At 39.1% G+C, this 18,412-nt stretch overlaps 2 protein-coding genes across 2 annotated transcripts; one reads left to right on the forward strand and one right to left on the reverse strand.

Moving 5' to 3' along the window:
• Positions 1 to 528: 528 nt before the first annotated feature.
• LOC101170198 (lysosomal-associated transmembrane protein 4B) lies at positions 529 to 12,429 on the forward strand. Its single transcript, XM_004074244.4, has 7 exons — positions 529 to 793; positions 3,065 to 3,182; positions 4,883 to 4,956; positions 5,035 to 5,157; positions 5,307 to 5,405; positions 7,930 to 8,025; positions 10,503 to 12,429. The coding sequence occupies exons 1-7, from the start codon at positions 701 to 703 to the stop codon at positions 10,575 to 10,577; spliced, it is 678 nt and encodes a 225-aa protein (XP_004074292.1). The 5' UTR covers positions 529 to 700; the 3' UTR covers positions 10,578 to 12,429.
• A 2,297-nt stretch (positions 12,430 to 14,726) lies between these two features.
• rpl30 (ribosomal protein L30) lies at positions 14,727 to 18,188 on the reverse strand. Its single transcript, XM_004074245.4, has 5 exons — positions 18,108 to 18,188; positions 17,958 to 18,006; positions 17,442 to 17,587; positions 15,327 to 15,457; positions 14,727 to 14,823 (listed from the first exon to the last, which is right to left on the reverse strand). Exons 2-5 carry the CDS (start codon positions 17,976 to 17,978, stop codon positions 14,771 to 14,773), a joined length of 351 nt encoding a protein of 116 aa, XP_004074293.1. The 5' UTR covers positions 17,979 to 18,006; positions 18,108 to 18,188; the 3' UTR covers positions 14,727 to 14,770.
• Positions 18,189 to 18,412: the final 224 nt, after the last annotated feature.

Here is an 18,412-nt window from a genome sequence, read left to right on the forward strand (position 1 = left end):
TTTAGCGCTGAAAAAGAGCCATTTGGGTCATTTTTTTTTCTGACCAAACCCAACGAAAGCCAAAGGTCCCACTTCACCGTTTGAAAAAAAAAAGCACTCCTTAAAATTTTGTGCCCATTAAGCCTTTTTCTAAATATATATATATATATGTAAAATGTTGCTTTAAAAAATGTACAATATTTGAATCATAGCAGTGTTGGTAATTTTTATGTGTCAAATTTAGATTAATTTGCTTTTAGACACCAGAACATAAACGTTCCTTTCAAAATAAAAGACATCCAGTATCAAATAACTAACTAACCTTGGATTCTTTCAAATTTTTGGCTTTTTTTTAGGCAAAGAGCCACAATGGAGGGGTTAAAGAGCAAAACCATTCATAGGCTAATTAAATCTGACTCAAGAATCGGGTCTTAGTAACACTATTAATTTTTTAGTCATTTATTCTGGCTTCTAGATTTTTAAAGTGCTCAGGATTGATCATCACCCCCCCCCCCCTCCTCCTCCAAAAACACCCGAAATCCATCCTGTGGTCACGTGACTGGGTCAGAAAGCAGATTAACGGCTCTCTCCGAGTCCCGCGTGCAGACTCAGGCTGGATGTGGCGCCAACCGCTCCATCTTTTCGGGACGTCGTAGCACCGAAAAACCGGACTTCTTTGGGGCAACCTTCATGAAATAACCTGCTAACGGCGGCGTTCAAGATGATTTCGCCGTGGGACCGGTGGTACTCGACGAGTTGCTGCCTGTGCTGCCACGTACGGACGGGCACCATTATTCTGGGTATTTGGTATATGGTAAGGCTTTTTTTTCTGACGTCGACTGTAAAGGAATGTGGAATCAACTAGGTTAAAAATACTGATCGAAATGTAAATATTTATGCGTTATTATTTAGTGCATACATTGTGTATCTAAGCTGAACACGTAACCTTTTTTCGTTACACAACTACTCAGCGTTACTTTTATACTGTTTGTTACTTATTGTAACAAATCCTCTTTTGTTGATTTCTTTTTAGTTTTTTATTAATATTAGCAGTCTATCTTTAGTTAGGTAACATTTCCAGCCCATTTTCTTTGAACTTTGGTCATTGGGATCAAGAATAGTTCGCTCCTGCAGTTTAAACATAGTTTATTAATCCGAGTAAATCTCTGAGCTTTCGCCAAGTGTTAGTGATTAACGGTGCAATTCATCAGCCAAAGCTGTAATAAACAATCATTAATGACTTCCTTCCCACAAATCAGGTTAAAAAGTGGCTCCTGCTTTGAGAACTGTGATGATGTCCTTTTATTTTCATATTTCTACATTAATGGTTTTATAACTGAGAGTTTAATATTTGTATTGTTATTTTTATTTTTTTATTTTTAAAATAAACATTTGAATCATCTGAATAGGATGTGTAAAACATGAGACTGAAACGAAACAATAGATTACAACCTTACATTTCTTTTCTAAATAGATTATTTATGTGGTTTTATAAAGCTTAATGAAGATGGTCACCTGTGTGTTTACGTTTAAAAAAAACTGCATGCTTTCATTATGGATGGCAGAATCCACGAAACGCTATCTTCAGATTTGTTAAAGTTCCCACACAACTATGTTTTACTAACAACTAACCATTCCTTTATCTATTAACTATTTACTTATAAATAATGTCAAAACCTTTTCATGCCCACTCTTTTAAGCAATTACTTAAAGTCTTTTTGACAAAATTAATATTTAATGATTCGAAGTGTCGTTTATTGTATGCATGAGTACAAATATGACTATCTATTATTGAGAGTTAATATAATGGCATGTGGGTGTGTGTGTATGTATACACACACACACATCTATATATATATCTATATTCTATATAGATATATATATATATATATGCACTTATTTTTCCCCTCAGTTATTTCACTACTAATCATCTTAAGTTTAATACATCTACAGTATCTATATACATACGTCTCCTTTTTTCCAATTCCAACTAAAAAACGATTTCCAATTATATTAAAAAATAATTGTATCATGTTTTGTTTTTTTTACCTTTTTAAGGTGCTAAGTTAGTTGAGTTTTTGATCAAACGGGGAGTTGCAAATTAGCAACATATTACAATAAGATGTAACATGCTTCATAGGTTAATTGGTTAATGTAAATTGTCCATAGGTGTGAGTGTGAGTGTGAATGGGTGTGTGATTGTGGCCCTGCGACAGACTGGCTAACGTCCAGGTTGTCCCCTGCCTTCGCCCACGTGTGGCCAGGATAGGCTCCAGCAGCCTTGTGACCCCGAAAGGGATAAAACGGCAGAAGATGAATGAATTGCATGAAGATTTGAAATGTTTACATGTTTTTATTGCAGATGTTATGAGAAGCTACCAACATATACAGAAACATGAGTTTCTCCAAATTGCTTATTATATTCTCTGTAACTGAAATAACCAATTTCTTTTTATTATCAGAGAGGGTATTTTAGATTTTTTGCTTCATAACAAACACATTTGTCATAATGATAACAAAAGGCTAGAATCAATATTTAGCAAAGGATTTGCAGATATATCTAACTTCTTGGAAGTCCAAACCGAGATGAGGTATAATTTGAAGCATTTAAGAGTGCAGGTTGGGGATGTAATGCAATACTCACGTTAGGCCTGCACAATATACCGCAAATTTATCGTTATCGCAATATCAAGCTGTGCAATATGCATATCGCAAAAGACAGCAAATTTGCAATAAGTTGGTTACCTTATATGTGGCCAAACAATCTTATAGCAGCTTGAAGTGTTTAATGGATTGAAAGAATCCCTTTCTGCATTTGACCAATCAGATGGACCCCTTCACGTTGTTAACTAATCGGATGGCGCCCTATTATGTTGTATGTTCGCCTCCTGCGTCAACAAGGGTCATTTGTAGTATAATTTTTAAGCTGTTGTAATGGAATAGGAATAATATTTTTGGTTGTTTTGCTAATTGTTTATATACCGCAAATTATATCGTTATCGCAATATTAATCACTGATATCGCATATCGCGAGTTTTCTTCATATCGTGCAGCCCTAACTCACGTGGACTTCTTTGCCCCCCAGCTCATCAATGCAGTGGTCCTACTCATTCTGCTGTCCGCTCTCAATGACCCTGTGCAGTACCGCTACCACCTCACAAGCTCTGAGCTGGGGACTGACATTGATGTCATGGATGATGCTAGTAAGTGTGACTAACTAAATCTATAGGGGTCCTCTTTTGTTCCCTTCTTTACACATATTAAAATCATGGTTGAACTTTAAGATATTACCAAATAGGAAGTTTTGATTATGGAATCTTTTTCGGAGGATGTTTGTCTTTGCACAGATGTGGTGAGTGAAAAACCCCCAACAAATCACTGCGTGTGGGGGTGCTTTCTTTGGCTGTGCTCTTGTTTTTTGGTGCTCCGTCCTCAGTCAGCTGTTGTCGTCATCACAGTCGCCTCTGGACAGCTTCAGACACCATCACTGTCAGATGATTAAAAATGACTGCTCTAATTCTCGTCAGATTAAAGCGGCCATCTTGACTAGCTCATCCCCTTGTGGCTTTTATGCCTCTGCTGTATCAGTTAGAGGACAGTTGATGAGAGGAGCATTGTTTACGGCTGTTTATTTTTATTTTATGATAACATACATCTCATACATCTCAGTTATGCGGATGTTGCTTTGTGTGTATTTGGCACTTGGCATTGACTGATTGTGTGAATCTGTTTTGCAAAAACAACATGTCATTTTTTTTTAAATGGCGTCATTGTTAATCTTAAAATGAAATGCAAGCTGTGAGCGGCGTTGTACTCCAGTTGTGCCTGCATTCACTAGTAGAGCGGCTGTTTCTGGCCCTTCAGTTTCTGGTCAGGGCTGCAGAAGGCAAATTCATGAAAAAAAAAATCATAATTGTGGCTTTTCTGTTGGTTTTATCTCCTCATTTTGGGTCCCCTGTGGATGATTTAGTAGAATCAGCTAAAGTAAACTTTTCTATTTCCTTAGCAACAGAGGTTTTATTGCTATCGACGGTCACATTCCTAATATGTTCATATCCTATGTTATATCATTTCAATCAGCTCAATTTGTGTAATATATTGTCACAATGTTTCAGTAAAGAAAGCGCGAGCCAGAGAGGAACGCCACCTTTGCGATCTCGCCACATGAACCCCATTAAAATCTTCTTCTAAACCCAACATTTTCCCAGGTTGCTGCCCAGTGATGCTCGGGGAGTTAGGAGGTGATAGATGGAAAGCCCAAGGAGCAGTTTAAATTTGTAGTTGGTACTAAAGGGGATTTTTCTTTTTGAAAATCCAAGATGGCAGCCTCTTTTTGAGGCCAAAGGTCAACAGAATTATCGGTTGTGGTTGTAGACTTATGCTGGCGGCTTGTGTGTGAAATGTTGTAAAGTTTGAATAAATGTTATAGTTTTCCATGTTGTGCCGAAAGCCTGAAAATCACCAAATTTTGCCACAAATGGCAGCCAAGCCATAGGTACTGTGACCATCCCATAATAATTTTAAAGCTTCCTTTGGAGGTTTTATTTTTATTAGTGGGTAGTGGAGGCCCATAAGAGATTTTGACCCCATTCTTTTTTTTTTTTTCCCTTTTTTTTTGACGTCATCCTTTTATTTACAGTAGTTTTTTTTTTTTTTTTGTTGTTTTTTTTTTGGCGGGGAAGGGGGGGGGGGGTCTTTCACTAGGAAAGGATTGCAAAAACAATATGGTCTCTGCAGGACACACTTACATTTGAAGAGTATTCTAATAAACAACCTCGTCCTAAAACATTGGTTTTAAAAATATACATATATATATATATATATTTTAAAACAAATGTCTTTGTATTCACAAAAATGCGTAAAAGTCATTTTAAATACCCTTTTCTGCATTTTTTCCCTGCAGATATCTGCATTGCAACTGCAATATCCCTTCTCATGATCCTCATCTGTGGCATGGCAACCTACGGTGCTTTTAAGGTAAGGATGCAACAGAGAGGCAAAAGCAAACCTATAGATTTGAGGAAGTTTTCACCTAATTATTGTCTCTCTTTGTAGCAACACGCTGCTTGGATCATTCCATTCTTCTGCTACCAAATCTTCGACTTTGCCCTTAACACACTGGTAGCCATAAGTGTGGTGGTTTATCCCAACACAGTGCAGGACTACCTCCATCAACTGGTGAGGAGGATATAAAAACGGACGTTTTCTGAGTTAACCACTTAATTTATGGGCCCGACATGGATAAAACCCAGAAACCAATGATTAGATCAGGTGTTATTTTGAGTCCTGAAATTTTTCAATTTATTATGTTTTGTGTTTCCTATCAGCCGGGAACCTTCCCATACAAAGAGGACATCATGTCCACCAACAACATGTGCCTAGTTCTTGCAGTTCTTCTCTTTATTGGCGGCATTCTCTGCTTCAAGGTAAGACTTCTGTGTTTTGCACGTCTTTAGTTTGTCAACCACTCTGACAGTATTAATCTAACAGGCTTATGCAAAAATAAATGCATTACATAGCTGAGCAATTTACATTCAATCTAGCCTCCTAACCTTCAGAGCAGCAATAAGCAGATGGCATCTCCAATGGCTTCTACTGCTCCGAATATCCTTTTTCATTGGGAGTTGAGCGCACAGTCAGAAAGCAGCCTGTCAGAGATGTTAGCTGAACAGCTCCTGTCAAACAAGCTCTGCCTTAACGCATGGGTGATCCTCCTGGCACAGCGCTGCTCCCGGCTTCTTGAAGGAGATGGAGCAGAAAGCTGCAGTCATCTGTACAATTAAATCAAGTGGCTTTTCTTCTGGGTTGATACTGGAAGTCATTTTGGCAAAGTGAGGTTCAGAGTGACAGATTTTAGTTGTGGGACTGATGTTAACCATCCTTCAGGTAAAGCTATGCTGACCAGTGTTGTGCCGACAATACAACTGTCCATTGTGATGTCAGTCACAGGATTGTGTTTAAAATATGCTTTAGTTTTTCACATTTATATGCAATCTTTTAATTCAACCCATGGAATAAAAGCTGAAAGTCTGCACTTCAATGGCATCTGAGTTGTTTTATTTAAAATTCACTGTGGTAATGTACAGAAACTGAATTAGAAATAATGTCTCAGTCCAAATATTGATGGTCCTGACTGTATATGTGCTTTTTGGGCTTCCACATTCAAAACGGTCTCATTCATGCCTCACTAACCAAGTTTCTACGACTATTTTTGGGCACTATAAAACGCGTGGCCATTAAAGACGCATTGAATTTTGAACTTTGACCAATCAGTCACATGGATTTAGTAGTGACCTATGGATGGTGCCCCCTTTTATTCACGGAAGTGCCAACCGTTTGTAAAATTGATCATGGAGGAGAACTAAAGCGTTCTGGTTTGCTGGGATTATATAGTAACACAAAGTCTTTCATATATCGTAAAAAACTGTAAAAGAAAAAGTCTGAAGCAAGATTCGTGAGATTTGTGCGGCTTCCAAATTTCGAACCAAACCTCTTCCAACTGTTGGAGACGGACATGCGTTAGCATCAGGTGTTCAAGGATGTACATTTAGCACGTTCTAGAACACGCATCACATGTTCGATTTGGAAAAAAGCATTACATTGATGTCACTCATACTTACGCTCAGGCTCCAACATGATGGAGTCAATTCATTTACCATTTCTTTGTGGTATGGATTCTGCCACGATGTCAGTAGCAGTGATTGGTCCAGGCCAGTCTAGGTTTCTATGGTAACCACTCTCAGCAGTCAAAAGTGAACTTGTTAGAAGTATACACCCTTATCACTTGAAAGGAGGAGAATCTGTCAAAGGTTTTGAAGTTCAAATCATATACGGTACTTTATTGGAGTATCTGGTTATTTTATACCGTGAACAACGTACATGACAGAAAAAAATACCATGAAAATAATATGCAAGAACATGTTTTTAAAAAAAAAACCCTAGCAGAGACAAATATAATAACTGAGTATCGGCTGTTTATTTCTCTATTGAAGTCTATGGGGTTTTGGCTTCCTGGAGCCAGTTGGTACTTCCTATTGGCAATATATGAAGGGGGAGGGGTCGCTAAGTCTGGATCTCATATGCAGTGCATATGAGATGAGGTGCAGACACACCTGCTGCCATTGCATTTGAAGCCAACATCCTTCACTTGACCGATCTTGGCGTACATGACACAGACGGGCAGGAAGAGAAGGAGCAAGCTGGAAGAGACTGAAGACGACGAGGAAGGAAATGTCAGTGAGGAAGTGGTTTGGAGGAAGAAAGAGGAAGGTGCTAAAAAAAGATGATAACGTGTGTTTTTTTAGACAAGGACACCACTGTTGTGATGTAAAAAGGCTGTTAGATGAAATCATAGTCATTCATTTATTCATATATTTAAAGCAAAAACAGTCAATTGGATATTAAACATTTTTTTTTAATAAAAATTCTGAAGATAAAGACATTAAAGCCAAAACAAAACATGAAGATTTCAAATGTGGATAGAAAGATGCTCACTGGATGATTTGACCTTTTTCTTGTGCCGCACAAAGAATGAGGTCAACTCAGCAGATGGTAAAGTGATTGGTTGGCATTCTGCTTGGCTTCCTGTTTTATATTTATTTCTTTTCCTCCGTGCTGGCACAAGCAACAACTCAGCAAGCTACTCACACACAAACCCACAGGCACACATGCGCAAACATACAAAGAACCTCCTTTTCTTCTGCCAAGTCGGACAACCCCCCCCCCCCCTCCCCCTCCCCTCAGTGAGAACATAAGCTCAGTGAAGCAAGAGATGCCTGTTAAGTTGCTTCTGGTGAAATAGTGGAAGCAGAACCAGAGGAGCTGCGTTGTTTGGGAAAATGCCCTTTCCTGTCATCCTCACTCATCTTGAAGCATGAATCACAACAAGGAGAATTATTATGAATGAAAATTGTTTTAAAAATGGTTGCTTTTTTTTTTTATCTGGGACAGGCCTACATGATTGGCTGTGTGTGGAACTGCTACAGATATGTGAGCGGCAGGGGAACCACTGAAGTCCTGGTCTATGTCACGACCAACGACAACACGGTGAGTCCTGTCCTTCACCCAGCAGCTCCTAATCCCCCAGCCTCAGGTTTTCCCCTCTGCTCTTTTTTTTCTAAACTATGATCCCTGACTCTGTGTGAGACGGGAGACTTTTAGTGTTCCAGATCACGTGTCCCATCATCATGCTTTGATGTGCCCATTGCAAATTGATTTCTATTCACAAGATCATTCCGTTTACTATTCAACACAGTTCAACTAATACATCTTTATACTATTTTAATAGCTTTTTTTAGCCAAAAGAAAGCTTTAAATGATTCATGTATTTGATTAATCATTATGACATTTAAAGAGTTGTTTTTTTAAATGGGCCAATTCTTCCAAACAAGCTTTTTTGGGGTGTTTTCCAGTGGGAAATACCCAGTATTTTCTTTAGGAAGTGCCAAGCAATCTCCATTGTTCAGACTCTTATCTTATTCAGCCTTTGGTCCATTTGGAGCTGAACTTGGGGAGTTTAGTTCTTCATTGCGTGAAATGTTTTACTGGTATAAATTCAAAAGTCCAGAAGATTTGGTTATTTCAACAAATGTATTCGGATTTTGTATTTTTTAGGCAAAAAATAATAATTTTTCAATTGATTTGATCAGCAAACCTTGAAGGTGTCAGGCTGTGGTTCCTGTCCAATAGATTCTGCTGTTGCTGCTGGGTTTTTCTGCCTGTTCCACAGCTGTTGAGCCTCTGCGGGTTCTCTGTGGGTGTGAACGACTTTCCAAGTAGAGCCGGATGTCGTTCATCCCACTTTGCCTGTTACATGTTGACCATGAGTGTCACTGAGAGGCCTGTGTGCTGCGTCCTGTGTATAATCCTCCATCCTGATAGATAAGACATTAATCAGCCTCACACCCGGCGCCCCAGTATGCAACACTCCATCCATCTGTCACTTTGCCCTTGTACTGTAATAGCCTCTCACCCTGATGACGATTTTCTCTGGACGAAAACAAGACTCGACACCCTGGAGGTAATCCAGCGAGCTCTGATGTCACTCAAACGCGTTGCCATTCAGCGTTTTGGACATGCGCTTCGTCTGCCGCAGGCGGGATGAAGGAAATCCAATGTTGAAAACCACAGAAAATTCAGCTGATTTGAAAAACAACACTTTTAATAGTAATAAAAAGTAAAAAGAAAAGTGAAACAAAGGGACAAACTCATAAACAGTGCAAACTTCATCCATTTTTATAATCAACCAACCTTTTATTGATGATTTGGTTTGAATGATTGCCATTTTGTGTGTTGCCAAATAAAACAATAAATAAAATTCAATCAAACTTGAATACAGCTTTAAGGCATATAGCAATGGAAATGTTTTTATTTTGGAATTTTCTAGAACATTTTTGTTACTTTTCCATTTTATTCCTTTTTCTAGATTTAAAGAGCCAGTCTGATTAAAAGAGTTTGTAGGTGTGACGTAGAACGCTATGGAACATAACTCAGAGGTGAATTTCGAATAAACTCCTGCCGCTCTGCAGAAACTGTGTCCTTGAAAACGACACAAGTTTTTGGATTTTGCCTAAAAACGGCGTAATAATGAAAAAAAGACCACTGCAAATGCTTAAAAAATAAAATCAAACGATGATCAGAGTGTGTGCTTGAATTGTTTTTTTTAGATGTGCTACACTTGTTTTTAAGTCTTTGAGAAAATACACGACTGAAAAAACCAAAAACTTGCATTGAAGGAAAAACGACATCAGCATGTTTAGTGCTTCCCTTTTTTCCTTTTGAAAGTAGCGGCAGTGGATAGAAAAACATCAAGTACCCAGCTGCTGTTGCTGATCTGTCCTTCTTTTCTGTAAATGCTAAATAAAACACACAAGGGTCACCCCCCCCCCCCCCCCCTCTTCTGTCCATCCTGGCTTCTTCATGAAGGTTACATAAGTGTCTGCTTGTCCGCTTCATTTCAAATCCCCTGTGATGTGCCTGCTGGGCCTCCCTGGCCGTCTCCATCCCCTCTGAGCAGATTCCCTCGCTAAATTAGCAGCACTGCTGGTTTTATAACATCATTAGATGCGGGCGGCCGTGGTGCAGCGGTAGGGCGGTCGACCCATGATCATAAGATTGCAGGTTCGATTCCCGCCTTGCACGCCCATGTGTCGAAGTGTCCTTGGGCAAGACACTGAACCCCACCTTGCTTCTGGTGGGAGGTTGGCGCCAGTGTTCGGCAGCGGAGCCGCCATCAGTGTGTGAATGTCTGTGTGAATGTGTGTGTGCATGGGTGAATGGGACTGTGACTGTAAAGCGCTTTGGGCCTTCGTAAGAAGGTAGAAAGCGCTATATAAGTATACGCCATTTACCATTTTTACCATTAGAGGAGAAAGACTCCTGACAGCCTCGGCACAAGCTGGCCTCGGCCAGCGTTGCCCTTGGAGCCAGTCTCCCCCTGAAGAGGATTCACAAACGGGAACCTGTAGTATTTTTATCCACAGAAAACAGGGAGCTGATTTGGGATTCTTATGTGTGTGTTGCAGGTTCTGCTTCCACCATACGAGGAAGCCGTAGCCATTCCGCCGAAGGACACTCCTCCTCAGTACAACCAGGCTTAAGAGATACCCTCACTTCAAGATTATGGACCCCACATAATCTCCCTCCCCACAGTAGGACCCCGACTCTGTCTGTAACACATTAAAAACTCGAATGCAAAGTTAGATGCTGGCTCCCTCCCTGTTAACTGTGACTTCCTCTGTCCGGCCTGGTGCAGTTTTCCTCTCCAAGCGTGCACTTCCTTACGTGCTTTTACCCCCCAAATCCACGTGCACATTTGTAATCTACAAGTGCAGCTGTTTGGCCACCAACTGTTAACCCCCATTACTGTGAATCGTGGTGATTTTTAGAGGTGGAATACAGCCAGTAAAGCGACGGTTATCAGGAGCACTTTTTTATCAGAAATTGACAGATTTCTTTTACTGAATGTAACGTTTGGGTATTTTTGTATGAACATTTATATAAAAGTGAAAACTGAGAGGAAACACTTGAAAAGTGAAAGGCTGTGATACGGTAACACCTCGTCTGCTAATGTTTCTTGTTTGTTTTTGTTTTTTATGCATAAAAAACGACCGTCTTCCTTCTGTTTGGTCCAGTTTGTAAACTTAGAGCCCATCCACTGCCAGTGAATTCATTTTTATTGCTATATTCCAGCTTGCCTTCTGATCCTTTTCTTGATCTATAACCTTTATTAACCAGTGAAGAGCTCATGAAAACTGTACAGTGTTTAAATATTCAGCCCCTGCACATTACCAGTATATGAGAGCTGGACTGACTCCTCCCACTTGGCGTTCTAAATAGGAAGTACCTGCTGCATGTTATTCACGTTATAAACTGACCAATCAGATGCCTCAATAAAAGGATGTGGTCTCAAAGGGAATGTTTGAAACGTCTGATTCAATTCAATGCTTTCTAGCGGTAGGGGTGTGGACTTCCAACAAAGCTCCTCAGTGGTTTCCATAGAAACGTTGACTGACTCAGACCAACCGCTGCTTACTGATGACGTCTGGCTCCACGGCGTCCGTATCGCAAAAAAACTGGCGCCTTGATTGACTTTGTTGGAGCCAGAAGTGATTTGTTTTCCATGGATGATGTCAATCACTCGATCCAGTTCTCTTACAGTCAATTCCCCTGCAGCAGTGACAGGTTTCTGACTCCGCCCACCAACCTGCAGCAGCAACAGCTGCGTCTTCACGGTCCTTCTTGATCTGAAGTCCCACTCTGACCGTTGAAGTTGAGCTGATTTTTGCCGCGCTGCAAACTGTTCGACTGCTGTAAACCCACAAACTGCACACACAGGGTTTGTGTGACATGATGCAACTCTTCCACTCCTTTTTCCTATTACTTTTGCATTTATTGACCTCAGCAACCCATACGTGAAGCTAGTTCAGCAATGCTTGCTCACTGTTATCGGATGAGGAAAATTATGGGATAGATGACTGCTTTTAGCATTCCAGCTATGCAACAGTGCATTCTCCAATGTATTTGTTGTGGAAACACAGATGCCATGGATTTAAATGTTATTCTACTAATATTTCCATTGACAACACATCGGACATCTCTGCTGTTCTTTTTCCTGTGTGAAATCTGTCTGCTGTGTTTTCAATGATCCGAGTAAACATGCACTTTACAATCAGTGTCGGCTCACTGGGAATTCACGTCTATTTTCCATGTCAGGCTGTAGTTCAGCAGTTTCTGCAGCCACCTAGGCCTGGATCCTGACATGTTGGCAATCATGACACAAATCAACAGATTTTTATGTGATCAACTGATTTTTCTCCCTGTATTGGATCAGTGTATTGGGCTTTCATTTTTTTGTTCATAATTCATGTGAAACCTGTCCTCTGCCCCGTCGTTGGATCTGCATGAGCTCATTTGTTAAACTGAACAATAAAACGCTAAATTGACAAGTTTGTTTCGTCTCAGTTTTGTTTTATTTTATGTGACAGTCTAAAACCCACACCTTTTCTATTCCCATATATTGTGGTTTTTTTGGACTAAGTCGTTTCAAGGTATAAGCCACAGTTGCCGAAAAATGGATAATAAGGAAAAGTCATATTTAACCCTTGTGCTATCTTAGATGACCCCTCCCTTCCATTGACGTGTTCTCCCTACCATGACAAAGGTGGATAAAGGTGGAAAGATTTCATGTAATCCATGGACACCAGTGAAGATCACAAATCATTGAAGAAAAAAGTTTCAGAGCACTGTCTAGTGGGTCTAGATGACCCCACTCCCAATGTTAAAGTGCCTAGGATAGCACAAGGGTTAAAAGAAAGTGGCACCCCCGGCCAAACTATATTAAAAAAAAAACTTGTACTCCCAAGTATACGGTACTTTATTTACTGAAGGGTTGGGTTTGGTTTCCCAAAAGACTGGCCTTGAATTTATGTGGTCAGTTTTTTGAGTAAATATCTACTTTATTTAATTTAAAACTTTTTGTGATTAAAAATGTAAGATTTTAAAATATTGTTGGTAAATTCCACCATTGTTCAGTTTAAAATTTGATTTTATTAAAACATTTTTTATTACATTGGCATGGTTTCATGTGTTTGATCAGTCAAAAAATTGATTTTGTTCACCCATTGTTTTTTCTGCCCAGATTTCAAATACATTTTTAGCTTTAGTTACAATTTCCTTCAGCCTTGTCATTTATTTTAATCCAACTGTTTTTCAGCTGTAACTAAAAGCTCAAGTATTGGTTACAAATAAATCGGTTTCATGATTGTGCTCTCAAAAGAAAGTAGAAAAATGCCATCGTCAGGCTCTTTGTAACTCTGGTTTGAGAGGAGAAAGACATGCAAAAGTCAGAAAAATGGAAAACACCTCTGAATGAATTTGATTACAGAGGGCTGGCTCAAAGAAAGATGAGCTAGAAGAAAACAATAAAAATGAATTTGCTTCTGAAAATACCACCCAAGAAAATGCATAAAGGTATTTGCTTCACTGTCTGGGCGTTTGCAGGGAGAAGGGATTAATGCATCCCAGTGAAGGCCGGCGGCTTTACCTTGAGCCTGATGAGGATACCAGACGGATGCATTCTGCCCCGCTTGGGGCTTGAAAAGAAATGTAGGTCACATTCTGTCTCTTCCTGCTGATGTTGGTGACGAACCCTACAAACCTTTGTAAAAAAAGACTCGCTTACAGAGATGAGAGCTGACATTAAATCTGAATGATTATTTTTTGACATTTCAGCAGAACATCAGTTATCCTGGGAATTTTGCACAAAATGTCGGGAAGCTTTCAGGTGGAGTATCTATTTTGTTAAAAGTTTCAATGGTGACAAACCTTAATTCCCTAAAGAAAAATGTCAGTAACCTTTAATCCCAACAGCTACATAAAACAGGAATGGGACTGCAACAGGCTCACTCATAACACATCATCAAAAGGAGGATTTTCTGTTCAAAACTTCATTTGATCAGATTATCTATAGGTTAATCTGAAAAAAGACTAATTTAAGGGACCCGCAGATGATGGGAGAATTGAATTGAAGCCAGACTGCTTTCATGCTTTGAACATCCAACCTTCACAACACATTTTAAATCTAAAACTTCCAGTAAAGAGAATTTATGATGCAGTTTATAAAGTAATACATTCAAATATGTATTTTGTTATAAATTCTCTTTTCAGTAGATATTTAAATGTTGCCACATTGCCCTTTAGCTCCACCTGCCGGAAAACTTACAGGAGCAGCTGTTGAGCCACCTTTAGTCATTAAACCAAACTCTGAACTCCTGAGATTCTGCGAATTAAACTTTTTATTCTAACAGCCTACAATAAAAATAAAAACAGACAGTGGAATATTTTTGTAGCAACGACCTGACCTGAGTGGGATTTCAGAAAACAACTTTTAACCAAAATGGAATTATCCAGTTCAAACTCTTCTAGTCTAGAGCTGAAAATGTAATACGTCATCACCTTTCAAAGCTTTTGATGCCTCAGACTGTTTACAGGTTTCAAACAAGCTACAGTTCTCACGGCTGTGGCTCACCCCCCAGCTTTATGTGACTATTAATAAAGGAGCTGAGCGGTTGCACAACTTTAAAGGCAAATCCATCAGCTCCTGATGTCTCACACTAGAGGTGCAAATCCTTCCTCTATTACATTTCCTGGAGGGTAAATTTGTAGTTTTCATAACAGCTGACAGAATCTCTCACAGAGCTAAGAAAAGTTCTGGACAGTTAGGAAACAAAGAAAATGACAAAAGCTGCTCTTCTTTTACTTTTTTTTTTATTAACATTGTGAGGAAACAGCTCTACTGAGGCTGTGGCTGCTGATCGGGCATGCTCCTGATGATGTCAGAATCACCTGAACAAAACAAAAAACACCAGTCAGTACTATGTGAGAAATTATGCATTTCCACTGGTTATGAAAATAAAAAAGGAAAAGTCTATAACAGGAAGTTAAATGTCGCTGGCAGAGCATCATAAACTGTCTAGACAGCAGTTTAACGTCGTGCTCCAACTGGCTTCACTCTAGCAAACCACTAGTCCTGCACTGGACCACTTCAGGGAGGGGGTCCATCAGGCGCAAAAATTTGCAAAGAAAACAATGGTCAAAGTTTTCAAATGAAGTAATTCATTTTATGTCAAACATGTTTTCTTTATGCTGGGCCGACTTGGTTTTGACTGTATAATGGTGCATGATCCGGTAAGGTGGAACACAGTCAAATCAGGGCAGACATCACACATTGTCAACAAAGAGATGGATCATAATTAGCCAATTTACATAATCATAATTTCAAAAGATTGTCGATGAGCTTGAAAGACATTTGATCTGCACTGTGGAGTAGAGATGACGTAGGTACTCACCAGGGTCAATAATGGCCAGTGTGCACACCCTGTAGTACTTGCCGCAGGCGGTGCCCAGCTCAATGTTGTTTCCACTGTAGTGGTGGACTCCAGTCTTGGCCAGCATGGCGTAGTACTCAATCTCAGATTTTCTGATCAGACAAAATAAAAGTCTAAATCTCTGGTGCAAATAAAGCAGATTTAAAGATGTAAATAACATTTTATTTTTTAAAAGCTAGCCTTTTGACACCTTTTAAAAGGGGTGCAACGCATCACAAAATTCACGGTTTGGAGTTTTAGAGGAACGGTTCAATTTTCAGATCAGTAAAAAGCAACCAAAAAAAAAGAACAAAATGACAAGATAAAATTCTGAAAATTGGGGCGATTAATTGAAGAAAAAGATTAATTTGAATTTGTTGTTTTAGACTATTTTTGGGACAGAGGAGATTTTATTTTCTGCTCTCTTGGTCTTCTGTTGTTGGGAGTAAAGTCAGTCCGCTGGTCTCTCTCAAAGCACAGATGTGAAAACAGCAGCAGGAAGCAAAGAGGAGCAACTTCCAAGAGTCCGAGAAAGAAAACACAAGCGTACGAAGCGCAGCCCTCGCCCCCCGTAACTTCTGCTAGTTCCTCTGGGTAGCTTCAGTTTAAGCTGACGAAGCAGCGGAACATGTGGATTTTTATCAGAAAGAACTGGAGGATAAACCTGCCGGCTATAACGAGTATCCGAGTACTCAAATAATCGCGATCTGCTCCAGAACAATCCAGTATAAGTATTTTTGACGTCCAACAATGTTGATTTGCGATCCTTATGAACACAATGGAGTGTAGTAAAAACACAATTCAAGCACAATATATTTATTGTTCTAAAATACAGAATAATGCTGGATTTTAAATTTACAAACTAAAAAATAAAGTGTTGGTGAAGTTTCCCATTTTCAAAGTAAAACAACCTTGTGGGTTTTTTTTTTTTTTGTAGTTGAAAAGTGAGCCTGAAGTTCCATTTACTGACAGAAGTTCTGAAAAATATTGATCTGGTTTATCAGAGCTTTAGCTTCAGAGTTTACATTCTTCTGATTCCACTAACTTCTCAACCGTTGACGGAATTAACACAACTCAAAAGGTAACCGACTGAAGCGGCGTCTTGTTCTGGATTTGCAGCAATATACAGTACAGACCAAAAGTTTAGACCCACCTTCCCATTTATTTGAATGAGAAGGTGGGTCTAAACTTTTGGACTGTACTGTACAATGTTTAAGAACAAAAAATGTTGCAGAACATTTTCAGGATTTTACGTTTTCAATGATTCAAAACAACAATGATGTTTGTTTTTTATGTCATTTATGTTCCTGCTGAATTTAACCATGAGGTTGACAGAAAAAAAGGGTTTTAAGTGACAAGTTAAATCTTTGCGTTTTTATCAGTTTTGATCTCATGTTAAAATTCAGAAAATAAAAAAATGATCATATTTATTTAAGTTGGGTCTATATCCACAAAAACAACAGAAAAGAAGACTAAAAACCAAAAGCAGCCCAATAAACACATCATGCAAGCATTAATGCTCATTTTTAAATTGAAACACATGATTCACTTTTACACAGCTTTAGTTAAGGCCAGAAACTCTTCAACCAAATAATGCAGGTGATTTTACATGGCAGGACTTTGCCACTTGGCATCCTATGCAAATGTAATCAATCAACATGGCATGATCGATTTGCAGAGTGATGTTCAATTTTTAAATAGATTTTATTCTTATTAACTAAATTTTTCATATTACACTTTACCTTAAATGACATTTTAACAGATTATATCCAAAATAATGTAGATACTACTTAATATCATATAGAATCTTTATTTTTTTCCATGTGTAGCCTGAAACTCAAACTTTGTAGGGTATTTGTGATTAAATGTAGATGAAATTTGACAATGCCTACTAGAATTCAATGCTCCCTTGCTCTGTTTTTACTCTCCAAAGTTAGATCCTTAATTCAAAGTGTTGTGTTCATGTTCCACATTTTAGGTTTGCACATAACCAGCCTTGTGCAGAATTCCCTATTCAAGCTGCAACCTACACCAAGTTTGTGATCATAGATTAGTTGAATTAGGGTTGCATTAATAATATCAATAATCTTTGGGTACCTGAGAGCAGGGCAGTTGTTGGCCAGGATAACCAGCTTAGCTTTTCCCTGACGGATCATCTTTTGGGACTGTTTGTAACCAAGGACGTACTTTCCACTCTTCATCACCAGCTGGAGGCGAGAGTTGATGGACTCCATGGACTTTTTCTAAACGATCACAAATGTCGAACATCCAGTCATTAAATATGAAAACAACAGCAACCATACAACCAGAACCACGTTTATAAACCGCTTATTTTAGTTCCAACACAGATTTTTAGCTAACTAGCTTAGCACGTTTATGAAAAAGCAGACGCCACCACCAACAGCCACCCAATAATAATTGTAATGTAGAAAACCATAAAGGAATTCGTGCAAACATTCTGATCACGTAAGTTTGTCTACAACTATAGGAAAATACGTGTTTATGTGGAAAGCTACGATGCTAACTAGCAGGCCTTAGAAGACACACGACTCCACGTGAAGCCGCATAGCCCGTTGAAGCGCGTGCGCTTCGGCCCGAGCCACTTCCACTTACCGTCTTCTTTGCGGCCACCATGTTTGCGGTTTAGTCAGGACCGGTCAACCTGCGGATACAGGAAGGTCAGGGGAACCAAATACGTTTAAAACTGTGAGAAAATATCCGCTAAATATGAAGTTTAAATGAAAAATCCAGAGCTCGACTTACGTTAAGTTAACTCCAATATGGCCCCGCAGCGAAAGGAAGTCCCATGGTGCTTTGCGTCAACATCATTCCCTGAGCATGCGCAATTCGCTACAAAGTAGGGTGTATTTTTCTTGAAAGTTTGAGCTGTGTTTAGACTTGAAAAAAAAAACATTGGCAGTCTATGTTAAAACCCCATCTACCAGTCAACAAGAACTCTTTGAACGAAGTTGTTTGGTTTTTATAACACTTGATTTATCAAAGGGAAATTGTGTTCATTTTTAGAGAATTCCCAGGTAAATATGCGGTTAAAAGAAACTGTAAATTCA

The sequence above is a fragment of the Oryzias latipes genome, chromosome 11 (genome assembly GCF_002234675.1).
Source record: "Oryzias latipes chromosome 11, ASM223467v1".
Taxonomy (NCBI): domain Eukaryota; kingdom Metazoa; phylum Chordata; class Actinopteri; order Beloniformes; family Adrianichthyidae; genus Oryzias; species Oryzias latipes.

Coding starts and splice junctions, on each gene's coding strand:
- LOC101170198 (XM_004074244.4), top strand. CDS start 701: ATGATTTCGCCGTGGGACCGGTGGTACTCGACGAGTTGCTGCCTGTGC. Junction 4,957..5,034: donor CAACCTACGGTGCTTTTAAG/GTAAGGATGCAA, acceptor CTCTCTTTGTAG/CAACACGCTGCTTGGATCAT. Junction 5,406..7,929: donor GCGGCATTCTCTGCTTCAAG/GTAAGACTTCTG, acceptor TATCTGGGACAG/GCCTACATGATTGGCTGTGT.
- rpl30 (XM_004074245.4), bottom strand. CDS start 17,978: ATGGTGGCCGCAAAGAAGACG. Junction 15,458..17,441: donor AACAACTGCCCTGCTCTCAG/GTACCCAAAGAT, acceptor TTGTCTGATCAG/AAAATCTGAGATTGAGTACT. Junction 14,824..15,326: donor ACTGGCCATTATTGACCCTG/GTGAGTACCTAC, acceptor TGTTTTGTTCAG/GTGATTCTGACATCATCAGG.